At 41.9% G+C, this 15,035-nt stretch overlaps 1 protein-coding gene across 4 annotated transcripts in view; it reads right to left on the bottom strand.

Annotated features, from left to right (window-relative positions):
- Positions 1-14,608, bottom strand: part of BCLAF3 (BCLAF1 and THRAP3 family member 3) — a 54,141-nt gene extending 39,533 nt beyond the window's left edge. For 3 of the 4 annotated variants that reach the window (XM_019495031.2, XM_019495032.2, XM_019495034.2), the window contains exons 1-4: positions 14,367-14,473; positions 3,479-3,549; positions 1,230-1,808; positions 216-875 (exon numbers count right to left, since the gene is read on the bottom strand). In XM_019495031.2, the coding sequence (XP_019350576.1) occupies positions 216-875; positions 1,230-1,808; positions 3,479-3,519 (1,280 nt within the window). In that variant the 5' untranslated portion in view covers positions 3,520-3,549; positions 14,367-14,473. Of the gene's footprint in view, positions 1-215; positions 876-1,229; positions 1,809-3,478; positions 3,550-14,366; positions 14,474-14,502 lie in introns of those variants that run through there. The other variant, XM_006266295.4, reaches the window with a different exon arrangement.
- Between the last annotated feature and the right edge of the window lie 427 nt (positions 14,609-15,035).

The following is a 15,035-nucleotide window of genomic DNA, read 5'->3' as shown; positions in this document are numbered from 1 at the left end:
ACGTTTTCCACTTTTTGCCACACCTGTATAATTATACAGCGCTTTATTTTTATTGGAATAGACTAACTTCCCAGTACTGACAAGTCACTGTGTTTGCATTTCAAAAAACCTCAACACCTAACTGTAGCCCTGTCACCTTTAAAACAAAATTAGTTTCTCCAATACTCATAAACTGTAAAATAGAAGAAGAATGAACGAGAAAGAAAAAACAATACCTGGACTTGTTCACCATTTTCTTCATATCCACTTTGATTGTGAGCCGCTCCCTCCTAGAGTTGACCTCTGACATTTTCGTATCTGAAACTGTATGATGTGTATCATGCTGGCTATTGGAAGAATCTACTTTTTTCCTGAAATCCCCTTCTTTCCTTACTCTTTCCTTCTGTTTGTTAAAGGGTCTCAGATCAACATCACTTTTGTAAGAGTTAGCACATGCATTGCAGCCTTTCTTTGAGCTATATTTAATGGGTACTTCAATATGCCCCTCTTCAGTCTGTCTCACTCTTCCACCACTAAAATAATCTAGCTCTTTGCTATCCCGAGCACCCTTAGAAGAATTATATTTTTGGTCTTCCTGCTTTACATACTTCTGAGCTCTATCATCTGAAAATGATTTTTCCCCATCTGGCTGTCTATGACGTTTGTGACTATATTCATATGCTGTCTTCATAACAGAACTCTCTGTGTACTCCCTTTCAGCAGGCCGATGAACTTGGGGACCAAGGGTTCTTTGTTCCTCCTTTTCTTGGTAGAGTGGAAAAGAACGATCATCCTTCCACTTGGGATTTCTTACTTCTCCACCGTCATACCTCTCCATTTCTTTAGCCCTTTTAGACGTGTGCCCATATTCTCTGTAATCCCGATCCTCAGGATACCTGTGTTGACATAAAGCAATTTACACTTGCACTAGAGAAGAAAGTGAGAACTTATATGTGAAGAATGTTGGACAGCACGGCCTTATATGCGGACTGTGTGGGAAGTTAACCCATAATCCCTCCAGCCAACGTACAGAAGTGCAGGGGCTCTTAAGAGGGAAATTATCCTTTTATAACTTAGCCAGTAACATGATTTACTTAAAAGATACATACTCCACTAACACCAGTCACCCACAACTAAACTACAAACTGGCATATGCCTTTCAAGGTGGAAATCTTCAACTACAACGAAAACAGACTCTCACTTGAGGCCTTAAGCCACATTACCCAGGTTTAATTATTGTATTCCTATACCTCTTCTGTAAAGAGCTCCTTGCTGTAAATTCTTCAGAAACTCTTCTAGGTGACTGACCATACTTGTCTTCATGTAGCCTCTGGTGCCTCAAGTCATCTTCATACCATTTTCTTTCAAATTTACAAGAATCCCCTAATGGTCTATAAAAAGGTTTCATTCCTTTTTCATTTCCAGTGACTCTGTAGTGCTCAGGCACATATCTATCTTCCATTTTGTGCGAGTAAAAAGGTCGATCATGTTCTTTGTATACTATTTCTGAGTATTTGGGTGGTAACTGGTATCTCCTGTTGCTTTCATTCCTTTCTGATGAATGTGTTCTATAGGGTTTATGACTATATGCATCTTCTAAAGGAATTCTTTTTAGACTTGGTGAAGGTGACCTATGTTCATAAATCCTGTGGTGGTTATTCCCATTAGGTGCAAATCTAGAATTGCTTTGTCCATATTTTCCATCTTCTGCTCTCCAAGGCATAGATTTCTTCAGGTCCCTCCTAAAGCCCTTATATTCACAGTTGTAATTAATATGAGCATGCCTTTGCCTATGGTGTTCTGGACTTCTAAATGCTGGCGATAAGGACCTATGTAAGGCAAAAAAGATTATCCTATTTTAAGCATTACAATAAAATTGATAGGTATATATATACATTCAAGTAAGAATATATTCTGTACAGAAGCAACACGCATGGTTTTAATGCAACTATACAGTTCAAAATTTATACACAAGCTAACATATTAAAAGTTACAATTTCCACAGATCACATCAGTCAGAAAAGTCATGGAAAAAGGCAAATTTGAATAAACTCTGAAAACTTACAAAAGGGGAGAAAAAAAAACCCAACACATTTAATTGGGTGGATTCTTTATTTCAGACATTCATATAACATCTTCTACCTCTCCCATTAGATCCCCAGACACTCAGAGGATACCACACTGTGCTCTGAGAGATGTAATTCAGTCAGGGGTGGGAGACCAGTCCCCAGACCAAATCTCATAAGGTAATGGACCATGCTGGGGAAATACACTTCGTAAGGTTACTGTTAATGGGAGGTAATTGCTGGTGTCACGAGAGCCAAGTAGATCAATAATATTATTCCTGTGAATATTATTTCTCCTGATCCTCTATTGTGAAATTGAATAAAAATACTGCACCAGAATAGTAAATTCAGACAACTGAACATTCAAATACTGTGCATCTCATGACAAAATAAAATGGCACTTAGCCATTGAAATAAATGCATTATGTAATACCTTATGTAAAATATAACATGTGAAGTGAGCACGTTGAATTAAGTTTGGAATCAATCTTTCATAAAATGTCCCAAAAAGGTTAATGTAGAGCTGTTCAGAGCCCCCAGAGATTAATTGGTTAAAGGCCAATTAAAAAAAAGGTCACTCAAAAGAATCAGAGAGTAACAATATCAGTCTGAAGTCAGGAAGAAGTCAGGGCCGGGCAACACCTTAAAGACTGAGGGCTTCAAAGAGGCATAAGCTTTTGCTCATCCTGCTTCATCAGATACGAGAACCATAAGACCAGGAAGCAAGCCCAAAGGAAAGCAGTTTGCATTCAAACTAATTAGTTACCAACTATTCACTGCAAACCTGATAAACTTGAAAACCTTGATAAAACACTTGAATAAATACAAACAGATTCAAAGAAATCCTTCTCAGTGACTATTCACTAAGCAATGGCATAATTTATTGTCAATTAGCAGATGAATTCCTGAACCCTGACTTTAGACTCAGGACAGAAAACCCATTTTGGAAAGTATCTGCATAACCATAATGGGTTACAACAGCTGAAAAACTGATGGCATGTGCCTCAGCCCACTCCTCATCAGGGAAATCTCAAACCACTAAGCAAGTAAATCACTTTTTAAATGCTAGTATAACCTACCAAACAAACTATGATGATACAGTGCATCAGTGCTGATTTGTTAATCAAGTAAGAGAAAGAAAATGGAAATCTCCTGAAGGTACTCTTAGTGGTAATCAAGATTTACCTCCACCTTTCATATTATGAAAAAAAAAAAAAAAAAAAAATCAATTTATGGAACCACCTTACTTTGGAAAAAATATATTATGCATTACAAAATTACAGGTTTTGTAAACCATTCTGCTTGAAATTTATTTTTTAGCTATCATTTCCTCTTTCTTTCTCTTGTCCCAGAAATTTTAGAACTCTTTTGTGAATTCTTATGTTTTATAACATACCTTTACATAAACAAACATAATAAAGTTAAAAAGTTACCTCTGTTTCCACCTTGGTGATCTGGATCTAGACCTAACCATCTTTTTGCAAATTACGCCAGTTTCTTAAAGCTGTTAAAAAAACAAAACACAAAAACTGTGAATTTGCTAGTTAGAGCTTTAATATAGCAGGTGATCACTGTTTCTAAAACAACCCAGTCATCAGGAAGACACTTAAAAATATATACAACCTGTACATAAAAATAGACACAATCTACTTTTAAATTTATTTTTTTTTAATTTTCATGGGAAAAGTGATGTTTTTCAAGTAGCATTATGAAAAAAACATTTTTTCTTTAAATTAGTGTCACTTCTATTTAATTAATTGCATAAATAGCCAATTTTCATCTCACAATTTGGTGATATGATTAGCAGTTGCTTTCTTCCAAATGCTGATAAAACAACTAACCTGTAACTGAAAAACTGAATTATTCCAAATCAGAGTCAAATGCCAAAAATGATAAACAAAGGAGAAGCATTTAACATATGAATGAAACTGAATTTACAAAGAAGGAAAATACAGCAAGAATCAATGATCAATATCTACTTAACTTCTCTTTAGTAGCTGCTGAGGAAGTCTGCATTAAAACATAGTTACGTCTCCTTTAAGAAATTAAACTATGTTGGGTCTTGAACAATGTTATACAATGCAGTTGAAGATGTTACAATTTATCAAACAGGGACAAATACATTACCAAAATTATTTGGAATTTCTGTACTTTGGTTTTTATGTCCCGATATGTGCATATATGTAAACAAACATACAGATGATAAGTTATAAAAAGATGTTTCCCCCTTTATTAATCAGCAGACGCATCTACACATTCATTAATATGCACTTAAGTATCTCCGATGTAAGGTACTAAATTAATGGGTTTTAGGCTGTGCAAATGTACAGTATCCCATTTGCATGCTTTTTTAGTGATGCTTAATAAGCAGGAGACTATTTTACTGCACGTTAGCATAATGTCACTTTTTTACGAGATGCTTTAATGCATAGTAAAATAGTCTATTGCTCATTAAAGGGCACATGTAGATGTGCCCACTCTACTGTAGAACTTGACTCTTTCTACAAAACTCAATAATCAATAACTACATTATTACTTGCTTATTTCTACCTAATCAAACAGAATGTTGCTGTCTTTGTGTGGGCCCAAAAGCATTTCATTATTTCCAATTACTGCCACTCAGCAGTAGGATATACAGAATAGCTCTAAGGCAAACCAGCACTACAGGCACTCTGCTATTACAGTAACAAGGAACCTTATAAAAGCCTAGAAATGACAGTACATGTATATTTATGAAAATCAGTATTTCCTTGTTGTTTAACTGGATCATAATCTATGTACCAATTAGCAACACAAAAAAATTATACTAGAACTTTATTTTATAGTATACCAGAATTTCTCAAACTGGGATCCACAATGAATTTCATGATGGGAATGAGCAGGGAAACAGAAACAGGGGGAAAAAAAAAGAGACTATGAAGAACAGCTTGACAATACCTCTCAATCTTATGCTTCTGAGGAGGTTACACTGTGGTTGCAGTGATAAAGTGTTTTTTATTAGTCATAACATGGAATCATCAGGGCACACAGCAGAATAACCAATTTAGGAAGGGTATTTATTTTTAGGTGTAATACCCAAAAAAGTTTGAGTGCCTCTGTAATATACAAATGTGATTTGTAAAAAATATATAAAGAAATATTAGCCTTTTGATGAGCTCTTCCATGCGACATGAAGTGAAGCTGTAAAAACTGCAGCCTAAAACAGGAGGTTGGGGGGATGAAAGCTGGTGAAAGCTCTATAATTGGAGCAGAGACAGCAACATATACTTGAAGGCAAACTATCTAAAAACAGGTACAAATTTAAAAAGTTAAGGCTTGGTCTGATTGTTTACTTCTAGTCATGTGCATGTGAGTCATGCAACTAAGACTACAGACATTTATATAAGATATATTTGCATTTGAAGATTTTGTGGCTTTCAAAATCTGCAACACTTTCACTCGCACTGAATACCACCTTATTCTATGAAGTCCAACCAACATCAGTGATGCAGCCTTAAGTGATTTCTCATTTGGGCCAATGGAAAAGAAAATCTTTAGAAAGTCAAACAACAAGAAAGTAGAAAACAAACAATACCTTGTTTCATTAACTGACCTCTTCTTTCATAGAAAATCTCAATCCAACAATCTTTCCAAGGGTTTCTCCTCATCACCTACCCTGACCAACCAAAAAGTATGCAAAAGTTTATGTTCCCAAGTCACCACAGAGAGCATGGTAAGACTATCAAACTGAAAAAGGCTTAGTCAGGCCCTAAAAAGTCTTTCCATCCAGATCAGCAATTTTGGAAGTGTGGGAAATGTGTGACAGCACATCCTAAATTTTGCCTTGGGTTACTGCTAAATGATTAAGAGTTTAGGAACTCCTTTTGCCTTGTGGAGAGAAACTGCTCATATACTTCAATACAACTTTTAAAAAAAATATCCAAAAGTCAAACAAGCAACCTGGCCTCCTAACAGTGAGATTCAGGAGACAAAATGGAAAGGATATAGAGAGGCAAAAACGAACGGACATCTTACTCCCAATCCACCTAACTGATTTCTGTGGAAGGACACCAAGTAGCAAGCCTGTCTGTATAAGGACTATTTGAGCCAAATAGTTAGACAATGCATAGATCTTAAAAAGTTGACAAGGCTTATATCTTTCTTTAATATTAATTAATTTGCCTCCTTGTTGCTGACTCTAGTCAGATAAACACCCATACACTTTTAATTACATAGTGAGATCACTTGCACCATATAGTCAGGATTTGATTGTATCCCCCACTCTCTCTAGCATAATCAGACCACTATGGTGACAGAGGGATATACTTTTAGGCCTGAGGAAAAGTACCCCCTGGTCTTTTATTTCTGATATTCCTCTTCTCTTCTCTCTCTGATTTCAATTTCAAAAGTTGATCATGGTGTCCAAAAATATAAAAATATATAATAACTATACAATTTGTTTAACAAGAGTTGAAACTCTTTTTGCATAGAAAAAACACTGAGAAAACAGTGATGAATTTGTGCTACAATTTAAAGTCTTTAATTCTTATGTTTAACACAGCAGAAACTGCAAAGATATTAGCAGGAATTATGTACAACTCACAGAATTTAAGCCCTTAAAATCTTTTAGCCTGACCTCCTGTATGCATCAAGCCCTTAAATCTCACCTGATTATCCCTACTGAGAAGGGCTACAGTCAGCCTTAAAAACTACCCTGATACTATGATAAAAACAGGCTGATAAGGGAGTGCCACTACTGTCATGGACAAACCAGTATACATACAGGAAAGAAGCAGACAGAGAACTTCCCCAAGTGGAATTTTACAAACTCCTGACTAAGGACGCTACAGCACAATACCAGGGGGAACAACAATCTTTTAAAAGACAATATAATACTTCTGGAAACAATTACAGCTTCCATCTCCTGGGAAACCAAGGCAGGCAACCTGTCTTTACTATCCAAGATCCACAGACCTTGCAACCCAGAGCACTCCACTGTCTCAGGCACTGGCACTATCACAGAGGGAAGTTCTGGCTACATTGACTATCCTATTCTCATATGCCACTGGAGCTGGCAGCAACTGGCAAGATACCACAGATTTCCTTAAGAAATGAGACTCCACTGGCAAGCTTTCAGCAATCACCTATTAGCTACCATGGATGTCACATCACTGTACACCAACATCACCCATGAGAACAGAGTACAAGCCATAAAGAACATTATTACCGGTGAGGACGCTACTTCTGTTTCCCATTACATTCTCCTACTTCATGATCACGCACAACTACAGCATTTCAGATCTGGGGATCCCCTTATACTTACAAACTTCACTACCATGGGCACATACATGATTTCCAATACATTAAAATATTTCTGAAGGCCTTGTCTGTTTCCTGTGCAGTTGCCTTCTCGTCCCCCTAATATACCTTAAGGCAGAAGTTTCCAAACTTTTTCTTATGGCGCACCCCTTCCAGATATAGTAGCTGCCTGCATACCCCCACCAGCATATGTTTTTATATTTTAACCCCTTCAATGCCAATTATTATTATTATTATAAACATTCAATCCACCATTACAGAATTTCTCCCATATACCCCCCAAGAGATGTCTTGTGGTACCCCTAGGGGCACACATACCACAGTTTGGGAACCCCAAAGCTACATCAACACCTTCATTGTATAGATGCATGGAAAGCAATTTCTTAAGAGAAATTTCACCCCTTCATTGAACTGACTGTGAAATACTCCATCCAGCATATTCATCATAGTGAAAGTCTGCTATGGTCGTATCACCACCACACTATCAGAAACCAACTGACCGCTACAGCTACCCGATTGCAGTAGCTCTCATTCTCAGTACACCACCAACTAAAGCAGTGGTTTTCAACCTGCAGTCCACAGACCCCTGGGGGTCTGCATACTGTGTTTAAGGGGTTCATGAGAGATGACTGTGATAATTGAAAAGCATGTGAATGCCAACCCTTACAATTCAAAGGGGTCCATGCCTCCATTCAATTTTTTTTAGGGGTCTGCAAATGAAAAAAGGTTGAAAGCCACTGGTCTAGAGACAAGTTCTACATCAGGGATGTCAAACTCATCCAGCCCCACACACCTAGATGAGGGTCACTAGGACAGTTGTTGGGTCAGATTGGAACCACACCCCAGAGACAGCACTAATGGCCACTGTTGTATGTAATGCAGGCCCCATGGCAGCCCACTGTGCCACTTGCAATGCAACTGGTTGAACCAGATCAGGGCACTACAGACAGCACACACCAGCCCCACTCCAGGCCTTATGCTGCATGTGGCACACGGGCTGGACAGCATCACAGGCATTGCATGCAATAGAGAGGGTCAGGCTGCATGTGGCACCCCCAATGGACCAGCCCCGAGTGCTAGTATGGTCCCAATCCGGGCTAGCAACCATTGTCTGGCTCTGCCAATGTACATGGCTAGTCTGGCAGGCACTGCATGCAGCACACCCCCCGGATCCAGCCTGCATATTGGATTGGCTCTGCACGTCGCATCTGGTACACAGGGTCAGCTTAGGTTGGAGACGATGGATCACAGGGCTCCACAGGCCAGATCTGGTTCACAGGCTACGTTTGACGCACCTGTTCCACGTTACATCTGTATCTGCTCTGATCCATCAACTTCAACACGTATCTTAAGAATCTGGAGCAGGGATTCCTACACTTCCAATACGATCCCAAAACTGAGGCCACCCAATTCCACTGGGCCAGACTCAGACCTGCTCCAACCTGCTACAATACCAACCTCAGTTTGAATACCTTGGACACATCATTAAATGATTTCCAACCCCTCCTGAAAAATAAGCCACCATCTCAAGATGGCCATGGGGACAAATCTGTTCTGGCTTACAGACATCCACTAACCTCAAAGAGTATCTTTCCAGCAACAAAATGCCTAACTCCTATTCTCACTGAGGCACCAAACCTTGCAACAGATCCAGATGTCACTTGTGTGGATCCCCTTCATGAACACAGACCACATCATTATGGACCAACTAAAATGGATTCTATAACATCTGAGAGTCATTCATTTGCTCCTCTTCCAATGTCGTAAGTCATCACCTGCTTACAGTGCTCCTTTGATGTCTATATTGGGCAATCCCAAAGTGAAAGAATGAATGGAGACAAAACTGACAATAAGTCTAGAAAAACATACAAGCCCACAGCAGAACACTTGAACCTCCCTGAACATTCCATTGCTGACCTCAGAATAGCTGTTCTTAAACAACAGATTTTTTTAAAACAGACTTGAATCGAAAACTTCAAAGCAAAAAATGCACAGACTGGATTGCGTTAAGGATGGTCTAAACAGGGACTACAGATTCCTACCCATTCCTGGATTCTTTTGTGACACTCACAACCCTACTGGTTTACTGCTTTTTCTCCTCAACCCTCTTGGACTCTCTCAGCACTTTCCTTTCCCTCTCCCAGTCCCCGTCTATTATAGTCAAATCACTATTTGATAGCCAGCTCCCTGTTTCATAGCATCTGACAAAGTGAGCTGTGCTGAAAGGTTATACATCTTTGATCCAATTAGTCTATAAGGTGCCATTCTACCTTGCCTTCAGCTTGAAAAAGCAATATATATCTAGTGGAAGTATTTACATCTAGAGATAGGGAATCCACCTCTCCTCATTGACATCTGTTCCATCAGCCTTGTTAAAAATTGTGCCCCATTTCCAATTTAAATTTGTCTGCATCCTACTTCCAATCACTGGTACTTGGTTAACCCTCTCTACTAAATTAGAGAAACTTTTAGTAACTAATATTTTTTCCAAGTAACGATACTTTTATTCAGTAATCAAGTTCTCTCTCAGCCTTCTTCTTATGAAGCTGAACAGACTGGGCTGACAGTCTCTCACCCCAAGGCATTTCCTCCGTTCCCAGAACAATTTTTGCAGGGTTTTCCCCCCCCCCTTCACCCCTGCCAGTTTTTCCACATACTTTCTGAAGTGTGGAACAGTACAAAGTATTCCAGTACTACCCTCACTGATGCTTTTTAACTGGAGAAGGGAAAGAAAGGGGGGGGAAGGTGGGCACCATGCATGGTAGATACAGTATATACATCTTTGCTTCCACTCTATATTTATTTAAACAGCCCTACCATAGCAATAAAGCCAAATCACTCCAGTGTCCTGTCCCGTCTCCCAAATTTCAGGTCAACTGCAAAATGTATTTATTGCTAGTGATTACATTTGTTTCTAAATCTTTGTGAATATACTGATCCCTTGACAACCCCAACAGAAACACCACCAGTCAATGATTCCTACCCAGCTGAAAACTACTTTAAATAGCCTGTTATCCACCAATTAATCCACTTAACATGTGCTTTAACATGATACAATTTGCTGCTACTTTTTAAAATAGAATGTAGGTGCATCTACATGTGTTTTAATGCGCATTAGCCTATTTTAAAGCATCAGAAAAAACGTGCTCTTTAGCTAATGCACATTAAAATAGGCTAATGCACCTTCTTCTAATACCTCAAAATGGAGGTACTAAATTTCATAAGCAATACCTGAAGCACATTAATGAACAAGTAGATGCACCCACACAGTACTAAGTCAAATGCCTTACAAAAAAGTTTAAATACTTTGTATCTACTTTTGTTGCTTCCAATTCACTTTGTCAGCCAAACCTGTATTCTCAAAAGAGGAAATTGGGTTTATTTGACAAGATCCATTTTGTATACAACCAAGCTAACTGCTATTAATCATACACTCTTATATTTGGGCACATCAAGATTTTGCATTATTATGCCAGGACTAATAGAACCCAGCATGCTTTCCAAATACTAGAACAACATTACCACTCCTCCAGTTTTTCAAAAATTCCCCAACATTCCACGACTTATAAAAAACGAACATCAGTGGGACAGAAGTCTAAGCCAAATCTAAGGAATTTTGGGTGGAAAACAAGCCAGCTTGCCAATTTTAAAATGTTTAATAATTTTTTTCAGTTACTAATAGAATGGAAAGCACTTTACCATCTTCATGTGATACAAGCACTTCACTTTGCTTCTTGACAAATACAGAGAAGAAATATTTGAGTACTGACTTATTTCCAAAATGGATAGGAAACTTGACCCTATTATCCTGGTTCCTTGTTACTAGTGCATTTTTCTCCACAGTGCCTTTATCTTCACTTATTAATTTCCTACAACTCCTACCTTTTACATTTATATTTAATTCTATCTCCCTCCCCACTTGTTCCCCATGTTTATGTATAGCATCTTTATCTCACACTTCCACTATCATTTCACTACTAACCAGGACACAGCCTTACTTGATTGAGGAATTATGACTTTTTGATGACCTACAGCTCTTCCTAAAAAGCGTCATATTTTCATTAACATTTTTCTGCCTAGGTTCATCACCTTACCCAATCACTTTTGTTCAGCTTCCCTCAACTTTGGGAAAACAGCCCTTCTGAAGCACCAACTCGAAAAGAGTATAATTTCTGAAGCCAAGAGGGGCGATTACTCTCTCTCAACATCATGATTTTAGACTGCTTGAAGCCCCAGATGTACAATGTGTAGTTCATTTTCAATAAATTTAGAGTACAACAAAAATAAGTGTTTGGAAGCTGGGGTTTGTTTGTTTGTTTCCAATAATAATAAAAGCTCAAACTCTGCTGAGACAGACAAACTCCAGACTGTATCCTCAGTCAGAGGTCACACATCACAGATCCATAGCAAGACTTATATCTTAGTACAACCTAAAACATTGGGCTTCAACCTTTTTTTTTTTTTTAGCAAGGGTGCCCCTTCTGGTGGCAGCAGCCAGACATGGAGCAGGAGCAGACAATGCCTGCATGTGGCAGCTGCTGCCACCAATAAGCAGCCCAGTGTCGCACATGCAACCAGCCGTGGAAAAGTAGTGCAGGGCAGTGGCGGCCACTGTGTGCAACCCCCCCCCCAGCACTACTCACCCCCCCAACCCTGCTCCTGGGAGCAGGCATAGAAACGCACTCCCCCCCATCATTTAGACCGTCACGGCAGCCAATCAGGAAAGCAAGCTTTGGGTGGGGGTCAGGGAGATGCTGCAGTGTGCTGTGTGGGGCCAGCAGCACCTAGCACACCCCTTCCCCTCCCTTTTCCCCAGGTAAGAAGTGAATGTGCTGGGGAGATGGCACCACCATACCCCAGGGTGCACTCTGTCCCCACCTGCCTGCTCCCGTGTACACCCAAAGACCTTTTTACGTACCCCTGGGGGTACGCATACCCCCAGCTGACAACCCCTGACCTAAAAGGTTTGAAGGCTGGTAAAATGTTCAGTAAAAAGATCATAAACGTTCTGTTAAAAACAAGGCAAAACCTCAAAGCCAGAGTTTTTCAACTTGTGGGTCACGACCCAAAAGTGGGTTGCGAGAGTATACGAAAGAGTCACAAACAAACTTTAAAAACGGATTCTCCTTTAAATGAAAAAAAATGTGGGAAACCGCAGCTTTTCCCTTCCAGGCTTACAAAGCTCCAGCTTGCAATGGGCTGCTTGGGGAGCCCCCCCACCCCATACACTGGCGACTGGGACCTGGGGGCAGCCAGTCGGGAGCGAGGGGCACTGGGTCGGGACTGGCCATAAATATTTACAAATGGATCCTGGTACAAAAAAAGGTTGAGAATCACTGCCTTAGGCTACCTAGAAAGGATTAAGTATAGAGGAGATTGGTTCTCCCTCCCTTCTTTATAATTTATAAAGATGACCTGAAAAGATTTTTATTTTTCTTCTTGTTGAGAGATATTACAAGAAACAACTCTGCTTGTTCTCCAAGAAAACATCTTGGGGCCTCACAGATGTTTTTTCTTGAGAATTTTGACGACTTGGCTGATAAAGATTGCATGTCTTGCCAACTAAGCTATACATAATTTAGCTAGTGATCATTAAAACATTGTGACAGTTCTAGTCTGTCTGAATGAAAATGTTTGCCATTGTCAACTGGTCAGCTTTCAGGGATGTGCAATCTCCTTCTATTACCTTAGAAAGTCTACCTACGTCTCTTCTAAGGTAGATAAGACATGGATTTCTCCCAAAAATATAGTTGAGGGAAAAGTATGCCCCAGTGCTCTGGAAATTTTCTAAACCTTTTTCTACACTTACAGAAACTGCAGGTTAATGTCATGGACAAATGAAAGGTCACACCCATTAGAAAAACACATGGCTGCAGGGTTCTGTACCCAACAAGACACCTTGTGACTGATACCAACTCTGTTTCTAGCAGTCACGAACTGACAGGGAACCAAAAAAACCCTCCTCTGTTCAGAACATTTAACAGCTTCAAAATTGGTAAGAACAAACCAACAAAGTAAATTCACAGCACTGTTGTATATGAACACAGCCAGTGATCTGACCCATGCTCCCCAACCATACCATAAAACTCTCCATACCATGACCTAAGCTCCCCATACCATAAAACCCACCATGCTGAGATACAGACCCAAGAGAGAAAATGCGGTTTTGATTGGTAACATCTCATGTTGCCACCAACGTGCCCTCAAAGGTTTAGTGATCTGTGAGCAATCCTGGCTGGAAGTGTGTGGGCATCTCAGTGTGCCCACCCCTTCCCACTCCTGCAGCAGCCTGTGGCCAGGTTGGGGTGGGTGGTGAGCAGCCAGTCACAAAGCCAGCGGCAGCAAGGGGAGTGTCAGCGCCCCCTTGCTTCAACACTGGGAGTCCCCTCAAGCCAGTGCCCAGGGCCCCCTCTTGTCAGTACACCACTGTGTGCACGGCATTAAAAAGTTACTGCATGGCATTTTTTTTTCATGCGCACGTGCACAGCTTAGAGGGAATGCTGGAATTGCTGCCTGGCCACCACGCAACCAAGCAGCTCAGATTCTCCCCGGCTCTCCCTCTGGACACACAAAGGTAGAAGGGGCCAAAACAAAAACAGATTTGATGACACAGGTGACAGCAGTAGCAAAAATACTCGGGGGGGGGGGGGGGAGGGAAGGTTAGAGTAGCTGGAAGCAGCGGGGGGCGCTGCAGCAGTTGCACAGATGCCCAGCCACAGAAGGGAGGATTTGAAACCAAAAGGGAAACGAAAGCAGCGGCTGTCCTTCGCCCTCCCAAACACTTGACAGCCGCCAGGCTCCTCTCACAACCGAGCGGCTCACTTGCCCTCCCAGCCGCCTCCTCGCCCCGCACCCGCCCACGAGCAAGCCCTCCACGGCCCGCGCCCTTCCTTTCTCCCGGCCTCTCCACTCCTTCTTCCTCCCCTCTCCTTCCAGCACCACGGGGCCCAACAAGCACCCCCCTCCACGCCCGGGCGCCTGACACGCGGGTCTGGGCGGGCCGCGCCCCAGGCCGGGCGTTACCTGCCCCACGGGCGGCTCCGAGGCCCCGGGGACAAAGGCGCTGCCAGGCCCCTCCGCGCCGGGCGGGCGGGCGCCGCTCCCGCAGCCGGCGCATGCGCACGGGACACTCTCGACCCCCGGCCCCGCGCGCACTTACCCCCGCGCAGCTGCGCAGGCGGAGCCGCTCCGCGGGCTGCGGGACCGAGAGGGCGGGGCCGCGTGCCCCGGAAGGGAATTGGGGGAAGGAGCACGCGCCGCCGCCGTTGCCACCTCCCCTCCTCCCCGCCGCCCTGGGGATGGGGGGTAGTAGTCCGGCCCCGCCCAGCAACTGTGTAGAGGCGGAGCGCGTCCTCGGCACTCAGTGGGGCGGGGCGCTGCACGTGTGTCCCTCTGAAGCGTCTGGGCTGCGGCCGTTAACGGCTGCTCATGGGCCGGTGGCGCGGCGGGTGGGTGGGGCTGGGCGTCAGTTTGATGTGACGCCACGCAGGAGTCATGCCCGCCGCCCTGGGGGCTGCTTCACAACAGCCCCGTCGGCAAAAAGGGGTTGGGAGTGGGAGACTGTTGCTGGGCGTAGGACGATGATCGTGTTTGTATGAACATGGCAAACCCGTTATGATCAGTGGTAGTAAAAGGATTCCCAATGTACCAGACAAGGTTCTTTGGGTAGATGTGGTAGCTTTGATTAGACCA

Source organism: Alligator mississippiensis, chromosome 1 (assembly GCF_030867095.1).
Source record: "Alligator mississippiensis isolate rAllMis1 chromosome 1, rAllMis1, whole genome shotgun sequence".
NCBI lineage: Eukaryota > Metazoa > Chordata > Crocodylia > Alligatoridae > Alligator > Alligator mississippiensis.
Note: the sequence above shows the minus strand (reverse complement) of the source record. Positions and strands in the feature narration are given on the sequence as shown.